Source organism: Lutra lutra, chromosome 8 (assembly GCF_902655055.1).
Source record: "Lutra lutra chromosome 8, mLutLut1.2, whole genome shotgun sequence".
In the NCBI taxonomy this organism is placed as follows: domain Eukaryota; kingdom Metazoa; phylum Chordata; class Mammalia; order Carnivora; family Mustelidae; genus Lutra; species Lutra lutra.
The window spans coordinates 28,238,691-28,260,292 of record NC_062285.1 but is presented as its reverse complement, the minus strand read 5'-3'; the positions used below and the strand labels follow the sequence as shown (position 1 = coordinate 28,260,292).

The window sequence follows — 21,602 nt, the reverse complement described above, 5'->3', positions numbered from 1 at the left end:
GCTTGTGTTCCTCTCTCACTGTGTCTTTCTATGTCAAATAAATAAATAAAATCTTAAAAAAAATATTTTTTTAATTCTATCCTCGTATTTAAGATGGAGTGATGGTTTGCATTCACAAGCAAATATCCTGTAAAAATATGTCACTGTTCCACACCAGGCACGAACGCCAGCCAGCGTTTCTCCAGCACGTGGCATGGGTGTTATTGGGCAACCCCGTGCCAAGCGCTCTCTTGGCGAGGATGGTGCCCACGCACTGTACCTCTTTTGACTGCAGAAGGGAGCACTTGGGAATCTTCCCCCAGTAGTCGTCATCAGGGACAAGTTTGTCGTCCATCAGACGGTAAATGCAGTTTGTTTCAATTATGGCTGTTTCATAAAGTTCATCTTCTTTTGGGTCTCCAGCAGCTTTGGGATGAGAACAAGAAGACAGGATGACATTTTACACTGAAAAGTGGCCGGTTTAGAAGAAGTAAGTAGAGAATTAGAAAAGCCTCGCAAGGCTCTGAAAATACAGTAAACTCTTACACTGGTAACTAGTTTGGCCGCCCAGAAGCTTCCAGAAGTCTTTGGCTGCATGAGTGTGTGTATTAATTCCTTCTTCGATAGTCTGGACATAGGTAGCTCTACAACCAAGTTCCCTCTTCGTCTGAATTAAACTTGCCAGTTCTGAGGCCTGGAAAAAGGGAGGAGCACAATTACCTAGATAGACAAGACTGTGGTGAGGCAGAGTGGTGCATACTGAAGCTGGAGGCAAAAATGGCAGGTCTGCAGGGGAGACCATGTGACCACAGGGGCTGCAGGCACTGGGTCTTGGGTATTTTCAGCAAGGTCAGGAGAATGGAACTCAAGGACCAGGGGGCACAACTCTCTAGAGCAACCATTCTTTATTTTTAAATACAATAGGTCACTCTGAAATTTTGGAAAAATACCCATTCTCTGGGCTTTTGCCCATGAGGTTTTTATTCAATAAGCCGGTAGCAGCATTTCATAGGTACCTGGGATAAATGGCTTTGAAGGGATGTGCCAGTTCCTTTTTCACACAGGAGTGGAATAGGAGTTAAAAACTGGTGGGATGGGTCATAATCCTTCTAAAACTTCCCACTCAAGCACCTAATGAATGCGTGTTTGAGAGACATTCAGCAAAGAAATACTGCCTCTCTCCCTTCTCACTTGCATGAAACATTTGGCATTTGAGAAGCCTTGTAAAGACCTAGCAACTGGTAGAACATTCTATCGGTGCATAAAGGAGGTGTTTAATTCAACATTTCTTATTTTTCAGATACCAACCTTTGCCTTTTCTATGACATTTGCAAACTCTCCTACCCACACGAAACAGTAATGGGGAGAGAGCAGGAGGAAGCAGTCCCCACTGTTGAGGGACGAAGCTCGAGGTTCAACCAGTCTGGTCTGCACATGTCTTCTTCCTGTAAGGCAGGAGGCAAAGGGTCGCCATCTTGCCAGAGAGGAGAACTCTCCAAGCCACAGGAAGGGCCAGGAAGCACCCCTGCTACAGACTCTTGAAGTTCTAAAGATTCTCATCTACCAACACGAGCTCCATGACAAAGAATGGTAGAAGGGGGATATCTAGTGACGGCCTTCTAGATTACTCTCCCGTGTTAGTGCTTTCCTACATGTCATCATGAGTCTTATGACTGCCACTGGAGTCCTTTTACAGCACGTGTGTGTGTAGATTCATTAAGTTCCCTCCTCCAGGAAAGTTAGCAAACATACTACTTTTTCCCGTTCAACTCCCCACTCCGCTTCTCTGCACTCAGCCTACCTCCTGCATTTCATAACCCAGGCCAGCCACACTGCAGGCGAGGCCCTACCTTCCCAAGCATCATATTCCTGGGGTTGGCACGCTAAACCCAGGGCAGTCTTAGAGGCAATCAGCTTGGAGGGAAGAACTGCTTTGTGCTGCTTTCCACACCTTCTCCTAAATGACTGTTGATGTAGGCCTTTCCAGGGTCATACTGATAGTGTCATCTCTGGGTCAGAACTTGGCACCAGACATTTGTTAATTGCACTCATCACTAGTCCTCCAAATGCACTAAAAAGGCCAGTGGTCACGAAGAAACACACGGGACACCCTCCGTGAAGGATATTCCACCAGCCTCCTCTTCATTATTACTCTGGGATTGCCACTCAGAGGCAGCGAAGTCTCTCCTCACAGCCCAGTCTCTCTGGTCGTCTCCTGTGCTCTTGCCAAAGTGGGTGCTGGAGTGGAAATCTAGGTCGGCTTCAGTTGCCTCTGCTTTCCCTGGATTCCCTCTCCAAGAACTTGCATCTCTGCCTCTGGCCCACATTAACCTTGCTCACCTCAGCGAGGAGAACTGAGTGGAGACAGGCCCCGCGAAGACTTCGGGGACTGCTGGAACTACAGGACAGCGTGGTGACAGGGCTCAGAGGGCAAGGGGAAGCGGCAGCGGAAGCTGAGCTTCTGGAATGGGAGAGACCTGGGTGCAAATCCACCTCTGCCACTCAAACAGCCGCTGTGACCTCAGGTGCATCACTAACCACACCAAGCCTCAGTGGGCATCACATCTGCCACCTCATGGGATTTTGTGAAGCTTAGGTGACTGGAGGTAGCACAGTGCTCTGCCCACAGTAGGTTCTCAAAGAGCATGCGCTCCCTCCCCGTGAAGGTCAGGCCTCCCGGTGTTATCAGACTCAAACCCCTGCTCTGTGTGTGGTTCCTCCCCACAGCTCCTAAGTACCTTTAATCTGTAGGAGCATCAGCTTCTTGTAGGGCACCGCGCTGTTGTTGGAATTCTGTTCGGTCAGATTGACGCTCCGCAGGCTGATGTTGCTGAAGTTTTCTTTACTGGCTAAACCTGCCAGAGTGACTTCGGAGAAGTTGGAGTTGGCAGACACTGGGAGGGTTGAATAAGGAAACAGTGGGGGAAACAGTGGGGAAGGGGGAGCAAGACGGGCTGGTGAAATGACCTTTGCCATCAGAGATTCATCATCGACTAGCTTTTTCTCAGAAGGTTAATCCTGAGGGGGAGACCATCCTCAGGTCTGGGTGACGAGGCGGTACAGGGCTGAGCTCCTGTACTCAGGATTTAACTCTGTCCTCCAAGTACCAGCTGCTTGCGGACACACGTCACACCTTACCTTGCAGGGGGTAAGAATCTAGGGACAGTGTGGACCAGCTCTTTTGCTACAAAATCAGGAGCTGGACTCACATGTCGCAATTCCACGGAAAGCGAATGTAATTCCTAACAATGTTTGGATGTTAATGCCAACACACTCACAAGGAAGGCTAGGAGGTATCTTTCAACAAAGTCTTTATATGTAGAAAAGCAGGCACTCTTGTAGGGATGGGTTAGTCCTAATCTTTTTCCTGGAGGCAAAGTGATCAACTAGATAATCCCTTAAGGTCTTCTGCCCTCGGAATTAAGACCATTGTAAGAAGATGCTGGGTTTTCCACGTACACCAACAAATGTGTACGTGCCAGTCATCACAAAGCCATCCCCAAGCCCCCGGAACGTGGAGATAGAGGAAAAATACCTAAAATTTGTGCCAAGAAGCCTTTATTTCTTCAACTGCTCATTTTTTAAAAAAATGTCTAGGCTAGGAGAAATTGAGAAAATTATTTTGCCGGGATTAAGGTCTTATCCTACTTGACAATTCGTATGGCACAGAGGTTTTGAAGTATCTTCTTAGTTAATCAGTTATAATGAAAAGACCAACTACTTCATGTAAATACTGTATTTCTAAGAAAAACTTTCAGAAGTAGGTTTATGAGTGCTAAAGGAAAATACAAATTATAGCAAGACTATTCAATCTGCAAATGGTGTATGCCCAAATTACCTCCACTAAGAAAACCACTGTTTCAGAACAAGGGACCCTACCTCATCAGGCTGAGGACAGCAGAGCAGCTGAGCCAGAAGTGGGACACAGGGCACAGAGCCACTGCCTCACTCTTACTCACCAGCTCTACCCCAAAGCCCCAACACTACCCAATCCACATCCCCAATTTCCAAGGCTCCTGTTAAACGCAATTTGGAAAGCATTTGTTTATGCGTTAATTAGTAATATAAAAATCTAGGATTAGGAAAAGCAGCCATTTGGGACATTTTCTCATGAGAATTTTCTCATTTTCTCATGAGAGATCTAATGATTTGCTCTCAAACAAGATTAAGTGGGGAATTACTGTGTTTGGGCTCTACGGAGCTGAAAAAGGGGTTGAACTACAAAACCCTTCTCCTCCAATCTCTTGAACGGAAAACTCAGCAAAACAGGATAACTTAAATACGGGGCGCCTGGGTGGCTCAGTGGGTTAAGCGTCCACCTTTGGCTCAGGTCATGATCTCAGGGTTCTGGGATGGAGCCCCGCACCAAGCTCCCTGCTCAGCGGGGAGCCTGCTTTTCTCTCCTTCTGCCAGAGTGCTCTCTCTTTGTCCCATAAATAAAATCTTTTTAAAAAATAAGAAAATAAGTTAATGTAGTGAACAGACACTCCACTCTCTAAGAAGTTCTGCGAAAAGCCTTTCCATTTCCAGGCAGGTGTGCACGTACGTGTGTGCAAACTTACTCATTTTTATTTGATGAGTGTCTTTTGAGCACATGACTGGCCCCGGCAAGGTAGAAAAAGATTAAAATCACCTAATCGCCAGACGCCAACAGAGAGGCAGAGCAGTGGTTCCACATACTCACTCTTTTCTACTTTCATCCGCTTCGACTCCATGAAGGCAACGTTTAGTCTCTGCTCCGTGTATTCCTGAAGGAGGTCTTCTCTGGCTGCCAGCATTTTCAAGGGGTTTTTGGAAGCCTGGACCCGACGCTTGGGCCTCACTGCACGCTTGTGCTCAGCCACAGAGGAAGTCAACCTGGGGAGCAAAGTGGAGCTGTGGCCTTGGCCTGCCTATTGTCCACAGCTGGGTTCTCTGCGGCTCTCTGACGTGAAATAAGTCTCTACCATTTTATTTTCTGATTTCATTGTCTTACAAGTCCTCCTCCTGCCCGTCACTCCCGGACATGTACACATAGAATCTTGGAGATGGGGGATTCAGGCCCATTTAGTCCAAGATTCCAGAGGCTCCCGGCCCCACACAATACAGCACACCCTGTGGTCTCTGCCTGGCCGTGCATCTGATGCTTTGTGGGGCAGCTCATTCCACTACTAGAATGCTCTGAAGGGTAGAAAGTTCGTTCCTACCCTGATCACACCCATGGACTGGAATATTAGGCATGTCTACTCCTGTCGCTGGCAAGCCCTTCAGGAATTTACAGCTAGTCACTGCTTCTCGATTTCTCTTTCCTCCAGACTAAACTTTGTTTTCACACAACTGGTTTTCAGCTGCCTTCGGAACTCCCCCACAACCAGCCTCCTCTCAACTCTTTGCACCTTTCTGAAAAGTAACCACTGCTTTGAAGAATATATTGAAATAAGACAGGCCCAAGAAGCCAGCAACAATTGCCACACACTCACACGACTCTCTGGGGGCAGACCAGACACAGGGAGGGGGGCGATCTGGTCACACAGTCTTCTGACAGATTCCACTCCTACTCTCAGTTTCCAACCACACATCCTCTGAGCTCTGATACATAATTCTGTCCTCTGTGTGACAGTGTGTGTATAAACATAGCTATAGCTATACAGAGATAGATACAACGATTTAAGCAATGACATTTGGGTTGGGAGAAGAGGACAAATGTGCAAATACATAAAATTTCACTTAAAAAATTGGGAAATGGCAATCTGTTCATTTCTTAAGATAGAAAATTGAGAAAAACTGAACTCCCCCCCCCCCGAAATATGCAAAAAATGTATTTGGAGCAGCTTACAGGAAAATGTATGATGACCCCACAGTCTTCTGGAAGAGGGAGTCACTCAGATAAATTTGTGGGGAGGGAAAAAATGTGGTCTGTGGCTGTGGGCATAGCCTGCCCAGCATATATTCTCCCTGGCTTCTGGTAAGAAAACCTTGACACTGGCTCTGACTCTGAGGGGCAGGCGTCCAGAGACCAGCTCTGGCCAATCCTCACCTTCCATCCCCTTGGCTACAATGATTGCTTTAGGACAGGGTTCGGACCCTAGAAAATCCAGCCTGGAACTTGGGCTGGAGGGAACTGCTGAGGAGAGAAGCTGCCTGTACTCGAGTGGCCAAGCCAATGGCTGAATCAGCCACACCGGGGGTGGCCATTGTCTGCCATGTGGTTACAGCTTGGCAACAGCAAAGCAGTCCCAAGAAACACCAGCAAGAGAGAGACCTCATTCTGAGGAGCCTCTGGAACCTTGTTCACACTCACACTTTCCAGTGAGTGGACCTATAGATCCCTCCACACCTTTCTTTTATCAAAGTCCATTTGACTTGGATTTCCTTCTGGCACCTGCAACCAAAGGAATCCCAAAACCACAATGGCTTTCCTGAGGTGGTTTAGTCATGATCCTGTGTGAAGAGCGACCCTTGGTCATCCCTGAGAAGACTCTCAGATCTATTCATTTCATAGATTACTAGAGGGTAAGTAACCTGCTTTATTGATTTTCTAATCCGTTCTGTGAGTCTGAGCCCATGTGATCCAAATATTTTTCAAGGTTACGAGTACGAGCTCAATGTCAAATGAAAGACAGCATAGAGATCGCTGGCCAAATTTATGTTTGTCTAAAAATCTGCAAAACAATATTCAGTTATGTGACAAACGCAGTGACCTTACTTTTATGGGCAGGGGCAAACACCTGCGGCACACGCGGTCTTCGCTGACCTCCTGCCCGAGCGCACGTCTGTTCTGGAGTGCGCATGTCACCTACCCTACGTGTCTGGCTCTAGAGAATAACCCTGTGTCTGTGAGGAAGGTCTGCGGCAGAAGGAGATGGCAGTGAGAGAAGATCCTCATGGAGGTACCGTGTGAAGGCTGACGACAGAATCATCCCTTCTCTGTGGGTGAAAGAAACAGAAATCACTCACTTAGGGGCATAAGGATCGAAAATGACATCAAAATCCTCGTCCAGCTCCACGGGGCTTCGCGGGACGGTGTCATCCATGCTGCGGTAAAATCTGGCAAAGGTCTCGTCATCGTCCAGCTTCATGACCTCCTTCACAGATTTCCCAGTGACCGTGAGTACGGTCTCTCCGCCAACTATGACAGACGAAGCGAATACATGACCTTGGATTTGTGTCAAAACACTACCCCAACTACGCTTCAAGAGGTCTTCAAAATATTTCCCCCTGAATGCCAAGAGCCGAGAGAATGTGATAGTTTCTGGGCCTTCCTGACGTCTCACGGAAGGACTGTCCATTGCAAAAACCTTGCACCTGGCAGGTGTTAGGAGAGGAGACGATAAAAGCCCACCGAGCATTTCTGAACCACTGGAGGCAGAAACGGCCTCAGCCTCATTCTAGATCAGAAATCAGTAAAAACTTTTTCTGGAAAAGGTCACATAGTAAACATTATAGGCTGTGCGTGGGAGGTCACAGGGACTGTATGGCAAGCACTCATCTCTGCTACTGGGCAAAGGGGACTCTTCACAATACATTAACAAGGGAGCATGACTTCGTTCCAAACAAACGTCATTAACAAAAACAGGCGGAGAGCTGGATCCGTTTCCTGACCCCCTGAGCTAGATCACCGTTATACATATGTAATAGGCTTCAAGTTGTTTGAACTCCTTGCCTTGCCAGTTTCGTTATGACCTTACACTTTGATGTTGCTGGTATAAAGCATTTGTCTACATTATCCCCAACCTGTTAGGAGGTCATGGTCAACAGCAGCGACTCCCAGTGCTTAGTATGTGATTGGTTTCAAGTACTGGACATTTTTATTGAGATGACGCTAGTTCTGCATATTATTCCTTTACTTTGTATACTTTAAGGACTTTTATACTGATGTATATATTTCAACATGTATTCAGAAATCACTTGCAATATGTCATCTGCTACCTTATTAGAAACTGACAGAGGGGCGCCTGGGTGGCTCAGTGGTTAAAGCCTCTGCCTTCGGCTCAGGTCATGGTCCCAGGGTCCTGGGATCGAGCCTCACATCCGGCTCTCTGCTCAGCAGGGAGCCTGCCTCCTCCTCCTCTCTCTCTCTGCCTGCCTCTCTGCCTACTTGTGATCTGTCAAATTAATAAAAATATTAAAAAAAAAAAAAAGAAACTGACAGATAGGGGTGCCTGTGTGGCTCAGGTCATGAGCCCAGGGTCTTGAGATAGAGCCCTGCATTGGGCTCCGTGCTTCTCCCTCTATCTTTTCCCTGGCTCACGCTCTCTTCCTTACTCTCTATCTCAAATAAATAAATAAAATCCTAAAAAAAAAAAAAAAAAAAAAAACCTGACATATACAATTTAAATTTCATCCAGTGTGTGATCATGTCAATTTTGTGTAATCTGCTTTCAAGTATAAAAGCAAAATTACTGTGTTCCCAGTCCTGACTGGGTGACATCCCAAGGACTGACTGGGACTCAGGAACCAATCTTACTGGAGATCCCCGAACTAGTACAGTAAGAAGTGAATCAGACCGGGGTAATCCAATCATTTCTGACTTCCTTTTTCAAACAAATGGTAATGAAGATAATACTTTCACTATGACTTGGTGAAGTAAAACAGAAAAGAGACAATTTAGCTGAGGAGAAAAAGCAATCAGAATCACAATTTAGAGATTCTGAGAGAGAAGCAGGGTTTTCTCTTTAGGTTCCCTTAGCTACTCATTGGATATGAATCACAGCGAGCTACAAGCTCAAAACCTAAAGCCTTGCTCTGGCTTCCGGTATGTACCTTTGTTATTCAGCCTCCTCAGAAAGGTTTCCAGCCTGTCGAGCTTCAGGTCCGATTCCAACTGCATGTCTGGTCTGGCTTCGATATCTAGGTAAGCGGAAACCATCCGTGAGACAGCGCCATGGGGACTCTTCTGGTCTTAGACCCAGGGGCATATCAGATGCCCCGGTGACTTACCTTCCAAGGGCTTAGAAACTGGGGTGGTGCCCCTTGTTTTACTGCAGATGGGAGACGCCACTGGAGTTATGGCCGTGGGTGATGCCAAACCTGCAGAACATCAAAAGAGCTCAGGATCATTTCTGGAAATTCCCAGGACCCTGCCGGATCTCCAATAGTCCCATTGTAGGTTTTACAACTTACAGACCTCACACACAGGCACACATGTGCACACGTACGTACATTCAGCAGGTATCGTTGCTACGTAGGACAGCTGCAGATGTGGACAGAGTTTTATAGTTTCTAAGGCCTACAGTAGCTGAGAAGCTGCCACTCCAAAAGGAACAATGAGGACAGGTGAGAAAATGTGCCCGGAACACGTAAGTGGAATAGAAGAGTACATAAAACAACAGAATATACTAGAATACATGGAGTTGTGAGTCCTGAAGGCCCTTTAGGTGGTGGAGGTAGTTCAAGAGAAAGTATATTTACACCACATCCCACAGAGGCAGTGGAGAATGGGCCGTGTCATACCAGCTGTCAAGCGGCCCCTGGCACTGGGGTCTTCCTGCAGGATGACCCAAGGTAGGGCAGTTTGGCCTTCGGGGGCATCAGTCAGAGAGTGATTTTATTGAGCAATAACCTAAGGAGTACTAACCTTTTAGAAGAAAGACACAGAAGAGGATACATTAAAATTGATTTATGATCGCTGAAGGGTCATATCTATCTCGGGTGTGGCTGGGAACTAGCTAAATGCTTTCACATACATTTATCAAGGAGCAGAGCGGGGGGATGCCGGGGCAGTGCAGTGAGTTAAGAGTCTGCCTTTCGGCTCAGGTCATGATCCCAAGGTATTGGGATCGAGTCCTGAGTCAGGCTCCTTGCTCAGTAAGAAACCTGCTTCTTCCTCTGCCTGCTGCTCCCCCTGCTTGCACACTCTCTCTGCCTCTCTCTAATAAATAAAATATTAAAAAAAAAAAAAAGCAGAGTGGGGAATTTTTTTTTTAAAGTGTAAGTGTTAGGGACATATGAAAGAAAGGCATTCCAACATAGAGAGGGTATCTGGTTGGAACAAGAAACCTTAATAAGAACAAAGATGAGTACCCTTTTCCTCACCTAAGTAAAGGGATTGCAAAGGAAAGTAATTAGTGCATTTACAAAGAACAAAATGAGATGTTAATGTTCTTTGTATTCATTTGTAATAAATGTGAAATCATTAGATGACACTGCCCCTTTAAGCATCCCTCAAAGAACAGCATTTGCGGAATATGTAACTCACTATTGCTGACTAGGAAAAATAAATGAATGAATTGCTCTCCTCCTGTTAGCTGGAGAGGGATGTATAATAGCATAAAACTTTTAAAGAAAAAATACAGAAATGTGGCTTAAAACTTCAGTTTTAGGTGATATTCTAGAAGTACTTCTTAATAGGTACATACATTTGCTTGATGATGTCCATAAAAATCCAAACATTTGTTTCAATGACCAAACCTGAAAAAGGTTTATGTGAGAAAGCAAACTTTCTTGAAAGATAATAAAGTAAAATTTGGTAACACAGCCCGTACAGGTGCCGTAAATCATCACCTACGGGAGGCAACAGAAGAGTTCCCAAACTCTGAAGCTCAGAGAACTTGGCCCTCCGGACTGTAAGGGCGCCCCCTGCTGCCCATCCAGCCAGCAGCATGCACAAGAGCTCCCAGAGGTGGGACATTCCCTTTCCCAACTACAGGCAAGGGTTTCTCCCTAACTCAACACTGTTAAAGCACTCCCCGTACCCCTTCTCAGTGAATTCTACCTGCAATTACCAGCCACCTACTCTCTTCAGAGACATCTTCCCAGCTCTCTTATTCAAAGGCATATTTTGAGAACTTTCAGGAGAATTGTCAAATGCCACAAGAACTAGAGCACTAATCCTTAGGTACAGTCTAGGAACATCAAAACATCTTAACGAAGTAAGAGAAGGAAAGGAAAATCAGGGTTAATATGTAGCAACACTGAGCTGAGAGGAGAAGTCTCTGTGCCTGTGGCATAGGGACTATGTTATTCTGCAGTGAGTGTAGCACACTAGATGCCGTATTACTGCAAATCAGAAAGAGCTGATGATTCCAGTGAAACATGTAACAGGAGATGGTAAAAATATTAGAAAAACAGGATACAGTTTTTTTCCTTACATGAAAAGTACAAGATATTTATTTCCTGAGCCAGCCATATAGCACCTGTTAAATAAAGACCCTGGATTTGTTCAAGAAATGTGAAAACAAACTCCTGCACTAAGGGATACGAATGTCTCTGACCTTGTTCTCCAAATCCACTTCCTCTGACATCCCTGTGGACAAGGACAGTGTATTTGGTAATAAGGGCCTGGTTACAAATAAATGATAATTTTTAAGATGGAAGAAGAAAGAAACCAAAGTTCAAAATTATTGGGATAAAAGTCCAGGCTAAAAGTTGGAAGATGGGAACTCTGGTTCAAGTTCCCAGCTTGAGTTCTTAACCAGCATGGGCCTCAGGGTCTGCTTTTGTTAACACAGGAACAGGGCTCGGGCCAAAGTTGTTTAACATGTGTATACAGGTCTCTGATCTGATGAAGAAAATACAGTTACCACCTCACTCAGTGGGAGCAAATTACCTTCTGTTTTCCTACACCAAGATTTGAGTTAATCACAATTCAGGGTTTCCCCGCCCTTCCTTCTGCAAATATTTATTATGTGCCTACAATGAGTTAGGGACTATTTATAAGTGAGGATCCTGGAAGTTTTCCAGGGAAAAGAAGCATGAACTAAGAAAGCTGATGACAACATACATTAACTCTAAGTGCGTGTGAGCACTTATACCACAAAGTCAGGAAATTTGTTTTCAAACAATACCTTAGGAAATGAAAGTATAGGCATATAGGTGATGAACGGACCCCAGATTTTAACCATTTCCCACAGGATATGGAGGCTCACAGCTTTACTGACCACGTGAGGCAAAAAGTGACTTCACTGACCATGTGAGGCATTGGTCAATTTCACAAATCTTTGAATACCGACTTCAAATCAGTTTTAAGAGCTCAGCGGCAAAGAAGAGACCGTCTGCAGGGAATCCTACTTCCTCAGGATGGCATACGTCTTTTAAAAATCTATTAAAACCTCTCCGGAAATAGGGCTTTGTAAGCCAGCAAACTCTAGTTTGATGGAAAGGGACCTAGGAATTCCTCCAAAAAAGAGAAGATGCAAACTCCTTCTTCATTGACAAAGGCTTATTTGGGTTAACTGATTGCCAGGTGGCAAGAAAATGAAAATAATTTTAAAGCAATTATGGGAAAGGACTAAGATTTGTTAGAAGATTTGCCATTGCTTTTGAAACCTGTGCTCAACTTCCAAATGGCTAAATTCTGGGTGCCTGGGTGGCTCAGTTGGTTAAGCGACTGTTTTTGGCTCAGGTCGTGATCCTGGAGTCCTGGGATCAAGTTCCTCCTCAGGGTCCCTGCACAGTGGCGAGCCTGCTTCTCCCTCTGACCTCCCTCCTTCTCATGTGCTCTCTCATTCTCTCTCTCTCAAATAAATAAAATCTTAAAAAAAAAAAAGCGCCAATTGGCTAAATTCTGAAATGTGACTAACTGAATTATACTTCTTACATGAAGATGATGCCATTTAGGAAGAAAGGGTTTTCAGTACGAAGAGCTCCCCAATCTACCCCCCCCAAATCTGTACAACTTCAATAAGAGTAAAAACTAAAAAAGATCATGGCTTGATTTTTTAAATTGGGTTATCACAGGCCATCCTCCCTTCCGTGGGCAACTGAGTTGGTGTGTGTCCCCCCACTCCCCACATGCACACGTGCATACACACACACACACACACACACACACACACACACACACACACTCTGACCTTTCTTCACCATTCTGCCAGCCACTGTAAACTGGGTGGAGTCGTTGGCCGCCCCTTTGCCTTTTGTCTTCCAGGCTTCTTCTCTCACAGAGATGAGATGCTTCCTCTCTTCGATAGTCATCTGGCTCTCTCGACTTTCTGTGACCCGCTGTTTATAAAGCATGCCAGGGAGAAAAGAGGACAGGGAAATGACAGAGCTGTGAATTTCAGCATGTAGCACTTCATGAGCCTAGGAGCAGGCAAACAAACAGGAGGGGTACACTGTCCAAAAAATGTCTGTAACTGTTCTAGTGGAAATAGGTGGGATGTCCTTACTCCCAGCTTGGGTGAGAGATCACCACCAGCAACACCAAAACTTTAGGTTAAAACTTTGATTTTTTTTTTTTTTTCCCCACTTATTCGTTTGGACTACTGGACCACCAAAATGACACCTTGTAAAAATAAACAAAAATAGAGACTCTCTTCCAGGCCATCAATTTAAAAGTTGCTCAATTGTACCAAGCTAGCTAAACTCAGTTGATTAGGAAATTTCATCCATCTGTTCTCACAAAAGACATGGTCAATCCAGAAAAATCTTACCCACTTCAGTTCACAAGGATCACAGTCAAGTATAAAAGAGAGAAAGCTGAGTAGGAATCAGGTGTGCTACAAGAAGGTTTTCTGGAACTCAGCATGTTTCCTAGACAACTCTGGTAGGCGGGCAGTCAGGGAAGCAGGTCAGCCCCCGAAAGGGACTTCTGGGTCCCAATGTGTCTGATCACGGAGGATGAATGGTGCTATGGACATAACCTACATTCAGACCAACATTTCCACCTAAAAACTACTTTCAAAAGCTTCTAATTGGGGTTCTGGAGATACCTGCTTCTTCAGTTTCTAAGGCCTTGGTGAACTCATTTGGCCTGAGAGAAAAAGGCGTAGGGAACTGAGGGAGCCGGGAGAGGGGATGAGAGAGGACAGGACTGGGCTGAGGTGAGAGGAGGAGGAACAAGAAGAGGCGGCAGAAAACTATGGAAAGAACCTAGATGTCCATCAACAGATGCATGGATAAAGATGTGGTATATATATACAATGAATACTATGCAGCCATCAAAAGAAATGAAATCTTGCCATTTGCGACAACGTGGATGGAACTAGAGGGTATTTTGCTTAGCGAAATAAGTCAATCAGAGAAAGACAATTACCATATGATCCCTCTGATATGAGGAAGTTGAGAGGCAACACGGGGGGTTTGGGGGGTAGGAAAAGAATAAATGAAACAAGATGGGATCGGGAGGGAGACAAACCATAAGAGACTCTTAATCTCACAAAACAAACTGAGGGTTGCTGGGGGTGGGGAGGGATAGTGTGGCTGGGTTATGGACATTGGGGAGGGTATGTGCTATGGTGAGTGCTGTGAAGTGTGTAAACCTGGCGATTCACAGACCTGTACCTCTGGAGTTAATAATACATTATATGTTAATTAAAAAAAAAACTGGAAAAAAAAAGAAGAAGAAGAAGAAGTGGCAGAGGGGAAGGAGCGTGCCAGGGACGTGTGGATAACAGTGGTGGGTGACACCAGGGCGGGCAGTCTTCAATGCTGGTAGGACAGTTTGTCTTCCCTCGTCCTCCACGCTGTCTCTCCTCTCACTACCGACCCCTCTCAGAGTTACTTGGAATTAGGGTCAAAGTAGGCACAGATCATGAGGGGGAAATGAAAGAGAAGGGCTTTTTAATTTGGGGGCCATTTTTTGTTTTGGTAAAATTTAAGATTTGCCAAGTGGCAGGGAGCATAGGACAGGGAGAAATGCAGGGGCAGGAGCCGTGGGAGTGAGTGTCGAGGAAGGAAGAGAGGAAAAAGCCTCCCCCCAGAGCAAGAGCTTCCCTCGCTCACTCTGCAGTCCACTGTCTAGGTTGCTCCTGTGACAGGGGCTCCAACACCGGTGTGGCCTCCTGGCTATGTGCTTCTCAGACCTGAGGTGCACCGTTCCTGTTGGGGCTTTGCTTTCAAACTATGGATGACCTTGCCTTAACCTCCTTTGGCAGGTTCCCCAGCTCTTATTCTCTTGTTAGTTTTTCCTTGGATAAGAAGCAACAAGGTCAAGGTGATCATAGACCTTCCACGGACTGAAGTCAGAAAACCAGGAGAGCCCTGAGGATACTTCCCTTAACTGACCAACAGGAAAAACAAACAAACAAACAAACAAACAACTTCTAGATTCATTCAGCAAGAAAGCAGAGATCAGCAAGGTTCATCGACAATGGAGGGTAATACAGGAGAGGGGTCCTTCCCTTGTTTCCAAGAGAGATGTGCATAAAACCGTATCTGCACCGGCCACATTCGGGTTAAGCCATGAACAAGGACTTCTCCCTCATCTAGTTTGTGAATCCTTTACAGAATTCTTCTACAGAGCAATCACAGCCAAAATGGACTTTGAAATCTTTGGTGATTAAATTAAGTAAAAACCCTTTTCCTGAAGAGACAGAGGGGGCTAGAAGGGGCATGGCTGGAGGGGAACGGGCACAGCTGGAAATGGGCTGTGGATTGAACACTGCATCAAGGTTACATTTCCTCATCTCCATCACTGTATTGTGATGAGACCGAACATTTGTGTGCCCCAAATTTCCTATGCTGAAAGTTCATCCCCAGGGTGATGTCTTAGGAGGTGAGGACTTTGGGAGGCATTCAGTCAGGAAGGTGGAGCCCTCCTGAAGAGGACTGACACCCTTATAAAGGACACCTCAGAGAGCTCCTGTGCCCATCCTATCATGGGAGGACAGTCACCATGTGAGGCTGCAGCAAGGAGATGATCCTCTACAAACAGCAAGTGGGCTCTCATCAGACATAGAACACACTGGCACCCTGATCTCGAATTTCTGGCCTCCAGAACCGTGAGAAAGCAATTTTTATGGTTTATAAGCCACTCAGTCTATAGCGTTCTATTAGGGAGCCCCAATTTTGTATATCATGTATGTGTACATGAGACAGGAGGGGACGGGATGGAGGGAAGAGACGAGATGGGGCAGGGGTGGCGAGCAAATGCCAACAGTTCGTGGCTCTAGTAAAGGCGATATGAGAGAGCCCTATCACGGTGCCTTTTTTTAAGTCTTAAATTTTATCAAAATACAATATTATCCCAAGGTTAAAAACCCTTTCCCTGAACTTTTCCACGTATGGCTGGTGAGATAACCCTCATTCTAAGTAACTCTCCGAATCCAATACCCTTATTAAATAAACTCCGAGGTTGACTTGCCAGGAAGACCTCATCAAAATTCAAAAAGGATAATACGTTTTCTTTGAAAATGAAGCTTCAGGAGGGAATTTTAATCAAATCAATGTAGCACTTGGCTTAAAATATTCTGAAAAAACATATGAAGTGCCAAGAAAGTTTGCTCCTCCGAAGAGCCAGACATCATCATTCTGCTGAACTTGGGAACACGTCTCCAAAGTCCCACGTGTGGCAGCGGGGTGTGGTTCATGACTCAAAAAAATGGCATCCCCGAGTCCACAACTCCATTTCCCAAAGCAATCAGATGCCCCTGGAGCTCCAGCAAGAAGGTGGAAGCTACAAGCCCAGGAATGATACAGCTCTTAGAGGCTTTAAAGCTTCCAGTAGTTTGCCAGATCTTTGTCAAGGAGTGTTTTGTTTTGTTTTGTTTTGTTTTGTTTTGTTTTAACTCCTCTCTCAATGATACTATTGAACATAAAACTTTTTGCCTCTCTTTCTTAACATGGCTACTTAGTGAAGTTGGTTTAGGGCCCCTAATTGCTGACTTCAGATAGCTCTATAATGAGGGTAAGAAATATACAGCTTTTAATCCACAGAGACGATTAATACAATTTCTCACAAGCTATTAAATTTTTGAACTTAAAATGTGACAAGATACATATCTTTGTCTACTTTTTCTTTGGCTTTAAATTTCATTATTGTCTTGTTTTTCCTTTCTAAGTTGTTCTTTCCTTATTTAGAGAAGGACATGGTATATATTATAGTAAGTATTGTGCCATTTTCCAGGCTCGTCTAGATTTAGCTGGTGATGGTTTAGGATTGACTGGAATAGTAAGAGAGTTAGGGCAGAATGTGAATAGAAGCCCTACCCCATCTGTCCTCCATTCTTTCAAATGCAGATCCCACGAATGTAGCAGAGAGATGGAAACAGCGAGGGAAGAGAATAACCATATGTGTGTGTGCATGCACGTGTCTGTGTGTGTGTGTGTGTGTGTGTGTGTAGAAGGCAGTGAAACAAGTGAAGTAGCTGGGGAAGAAGGCAAGTCTTAGGGACAGACAGAGTCTTAATAGAACACAGTTTGAAATTAGGCAAAGGGTCAATCTGCAAGAATGTTTTCAGCATACTGCATTGTTACTGTTCTGTACACCTACCGGGAATACACAACATAAATCTTCCCACATGTTGCTGACACAGAGAGGTGATACAAGAAGAGAGAGCAAATCTAACACATTCTACTAGGATTAGTACAAATTTAAACTGGAGGGCTTCATGAATAGAAAATACTGTGATCTGGCTTTTAAATTTTTATCTTATTCACATCTAGTTAGGCTAAAGAAATTATAAGAGCACAGATTAAGTAGTTTAAATAAAGTGACAAATCAGTACTGTTAGCTTTTTTGTGTATAAGAATTCTATGTACTGTTAAAGAATTGTGGCTTTGCACCAGCCCCCCACCCCACCAACCCCACCAGTGATTTTAGTCCCTCATCAGTACACGCAGCCTTCAATGGCCTGAACAAAACATGGAGAAAGATCTCAACTAGGCTTAAACCTCAAACTAACCATGGTCTTGTTACCATCTACCAGCAGCTAAGATGAAGGGAGGAGAATACAGGGAAATCTTCTTCTGGTGCAGTTGTGAGGCATGTGAGGAAGAAGGAAATGTGTGTTAAAGCCCAACAAAGAGACAAATGGTCCATTTAGACAGAATGTGTATGTTGTTGTAATGCTCTGTTTTCTTTTCTGAACCTCTGCATAAGTGAACACAGATACCAGGACCACAGGAGGTAAGGAGTCTCTGAGACACTGATGAACTCCAACTACAAAGGCTGGTACATAAAATGTTTATCTGGGAAAGCTGTCAAGATATAAAAATACAAAATTTTAGGGCTATTTTAACTTTGAAGCAATTAAATATAAACTACTTCTGGTGATTGGTATTTTTCTTTAAACTTAAAAATATATGGAGAGGTAGTCCATGTTCATGGATTGGAAGCTACAACATTGTCAAGATGCCAGTTCTTTCCAACTCTATCTACAGATCTGATGCAATTTCAACCAAAATCTCAGCAAGCTACTTTGCAGATATTGATGAACTAATTCTAAAGTTTATATGGAGAGGGGGAAAGACCCAGAATAGCCAATATAATATTGAAAGAGAAAAATGAAATTGGAGGACTGGCACTACCCGACTTTAAGACTTACTACAAAGCTATAATAATCAAGACAGTGTGGTATTACTGGGGAAAAAAAAAAGATCAATAGATCAATAGAACAAAATAGAGAGCCCAGAAATACACTCATACAAATACACTCCACTAACTTTGAAAGGTCCAGGGCAATACAGTGAACAGCAGACAGTCTTTTCAACAAATGGTGCTGGAACAACTAGATACCCACTTGCCAAGGAAAAAAAAAAAAAAGAATTTAGACACAGAATTTACACCTTCCCCTAAAAATTAACTCAAGATGGATCATAAGTCTAAATGTAAAATGCCAAACTAAAATTTATAGAAGATAGCAGGGCATAAAAATCTAGATTACCTTGAATGCAATAACTTTTTAGATACAACACTAATGAGAGAAAGAACCAATAAACTGAAATTCATTGAAATAAAAAAAGCCTTTGTTCTATGAAAGCACTGTCAAGAGAATGAGAAGACAAGCCCCAGACTGAGAGAAAATATTTGCCAAAGACACATCTGAGAAAGAAATGTTATCCAAAATACATAAAGAACTCTTTTTTTCATAACTATAGTCAAGAAATTTTTAGTTAGAACACACCTTAGAGGTAAGAAAGCCCCAGTTCTGGGGCACCTGGGTGGCTCAGTCAATTAAGCCTCTGCCTTCGGCTTGGGTCATGATCTCGGGGTCCTGGGATCGAGCCCCACATCAGGCTCTCTGCTCAGTGGGAATTCTGCTTCTCCCTCTGCCTCCCTCTCTGCCTACTTGTGATCTTTCTCTCATAAATAAATAAATAAAATCTTAAAGAAAAAGAAGAAGAAGAAGAAGAAGAAGAAGAAGAAGAAGAAGAAGAAGAAGAAGAAGAAGAAGAAGAAGAAGAAAAAGAAAAGAAATCCCAGTTCTGATGAGGAGACAAAGGCCCTCTGAGGGAAATGACTAGGTTAAGGTCCTTAAGATGGAGGGAGGATAGAATCTGGGACTCATGACAGTGTGGATGCAGGCACTTCTCCCAGCCACTTTGACCCCAGGGACATTCCAAAGGGAATAAAAAACAATCACTGGTACTCTGGGCTTTAACAGTGATCGTGTGTTTTGCACGAACAGAAAGATTCCACCCAAGCCAGGTCTCCTTTCTGGGGTGGGGTTCAGAGGAAGTACAGTGGAGATGGAGTGGAAGGGGCAAGAGGGCTGTGGGCTCTCATCTTCGTAAATCACTGTGAGGAGGTCCTGTCAGCCCAGCCTCTTCCCTGCTCTACCTTCTTCTCTGGCCCATCCACACCCACCTACCTCCACCACATCTCCACATCTTCCTTTATCAAGCCTAGCAAGATAGCACTGTTCCCAACTGGGAGCAGAACACTTCGGCATAGTCCTTGGGCTTCTGACTTACCTTGGACATTAAAAGGGGAAATTCTTCTCTTAAACCGGTTTCACAATTACAAAGTCAAAGAATGCCATCAAGTCTACCTAAAAGTCTGACCCATGGATGTGACATGTGTGACTAACTCTAATTATACAAGAACTGAACTCTCTCTCTCTCTGTGTCACTCACACACACACACACACACACACACACACACACACACTGAAATGCAGCGAAGGAGTTACGACCCCAAATGAAACAAGTTCTTCCCTACTGCTCAGAAATTGCAATGCGGCTTAAAATGCATAGGCTTTTCCTCACCTGATTAACAGATACAAAAGACAGGTGTTTATGGGCAGCAGGTATAGTAGGAGAATAAGTAGAAGCATATACAGGTTCCTATAGAGCAAAGCAAGAGGATTAGAGGTGAAAAGAGAAGGTTTATCAGAGCTGGGAGGGGAGGAGTAGAGACAAAAAAACAAGGTATCTCGACCAGGATGTTAATTTACTCATTGCAATTTCAGTTCTCTTTTCAAGACAGTCCCTTCTATTTGTTTGTTTTCTTAGAGGGCTAACAGAAACCCACACCAGCACAGTAAATACAACCGAGTCAGTTCTGTGCAGTAATTACATGAGTTAATGACAAGATTACTGCAGTCTCTACGATATTCAGTTACAGAGAGGGGAACCCTGAAGTTCATCGACAGGTTCAGCATTTACCATAAAATCTCTTACTTAAAGTCTTTAAGGTTTGTCATTATACGATTAAAAAAAAAATTAAAGAAACAGGATAGCTGTCATCTCTGGATAGAGGTGGCATCTTGCCTGGGGGCAAGAAACCAAACAGCGAGGGCTTAAAAGGGAAACACCAGTGATGAAAATTATACATGGCGAGGTTGAATTGTAACTAGAATCTAGAGGACAGCTACGTTAGAGTCAGGCTTACCCAAAGCAGATTAGAAATGGCACTATCATCTGCAAATCCTCCTTCTTCCTACAGGTTAAAACAAACAGGAAACATTGCAGAGTGCTGGAAGAGTAGGGTAGGGTTAGGGTGTCACAAGCATTCTCAAGGATTTGGTGCCTGGGCTCACTTGGAGGCATGCACAAACATGCTCACACAGTCAGTGACACAAACACCAGGGAAACTCCTATCCCAACAGTGCAATGATACTCTTTCATTTGGAGATCATACCCTCAGCCTTTCTCTCCCTCCTCCCTTAGCTCTTTGAGGCGACTTCTTTATACTGAACTGTGATTTGGAATTTCAATGTCAGCAGACAATTAGAACATGAATGTGGCAGATTTACCTTCGTTGAATTTTCAAGAACATGCTTCGGGACATCACAGATCTTAGCTTGATTCACTGACCTGATACTACTGAGCACAGCTGGAAATTAACTCCACATCTGTGACTCAGACACAGAACTTGTAATGGCACGTTCTATAAAGGGATTTTATTTCCTGGAAAAAAGTCTGATATATTGGATGATTATCTTAAACTGTAGGGGAGTCACGACATACCTTGATGTCAAACATGCCAAAATGAGGTGGAAATTTAAAATAATCACTTGGTTAAAAAAATAAATAAATAAATAAATAAATGCGATTGAGTGGTAACGGAGAGACTCCCGCTTTGAAAACTTTGTTTCATTTTTCTCGCTTTTTGGATGGAATGAGTTAGCCTGGAGGGACCGGTCTACGGATCGCGCTCAAGTGCACGCATTCCGGACAGTGTGGACCTGGCCAAATCCACAAACCACATGGCTTTCCCATCTTCAGAACTAATTATACTTGCTACAAAAGCAGACATGCTTAAGTCAGGTTAGCCCTGCCCTGGACTAAGCCAAGAACAGGAGAAAGGAGAGAGAAGAAAAGAAGAGCAGCAAGGGGAGAGAAAGGGGGAGAGAGAGAAGAGAGAGGAAGAACCCAGAATGGTTATTTCAGGAAAGGAGAGAGTCCAGTAAACAAATGATTTGCGCTCTGAAGTTCCAAATCATCCATCCCGATGCGGCGGGGGGGGGGGGGCAGAATAAATCTGGAAAGCAGGGAACTGCTGTTAAGTGAGGTGTTCTCTGAAACACAACCAGTCTTTT

The 21,602-nt window shown here is 44.3% G+C and overlaps 1 protein-coding gene across 14 annotated transcripts in view; it reads right to left on the bottom strand.

Annotated features, from left to right (window-relative positions):
* Positions 1-21,602, bottom strand: part of SVIL (supervillin) — a 228,838-nt gene that overhangs the window by 21,844 nt on the left and 185,392 nt on the right. For 8 of the 14 annotated variants that reach the window (XM_047743510.1, XM_047743511.1, XM_047743509.1 and 5 more), the window contains 11 exons: positions 20,453-20,500; positions 19,828-19,905; positions 12,753-12,900; positions 8,899-8,988; positions 8,722-8,808; positions 6,916-7,087; positions 4,664-4,836; positions 2,718-2,873; positions 1,288-1,424; positions 526-673; positions 260-405 (listed from right to left, as the gene is read on the bottom strand). In XM_047743510.1, the coding sequence (XP_047599466.1) occupies positions 260-405; positions 526-673; positions 1,288-1,424; positions 2,718-2,873; positions 4,664-4,836; positions 6,916-7,087; positions 8,722-8,808; positions 8,899-8,988; positions 12,753-12,900; positions 19,828-19,905; positions 20,453-20,500 (1,383 nt within the window). The remainder of the gene's footprint in view (positions 1-259; positions 406-525; positions 674-1,287; positions 1,425-2,717; positions 2,874-4,663; positions 4,837-6,915; positions 7,088-8,721; positions 8,809-8,898; positions 8,989-12,752; positions 12,901-19,827; positions 19,906-20,452; positions 20,501-21,602) is intronic. The other 6 variants (XM_047743507.1, XM_047743512.1, XM_047743513.1 and 3 more) reach the window with 3 other exon arrangements.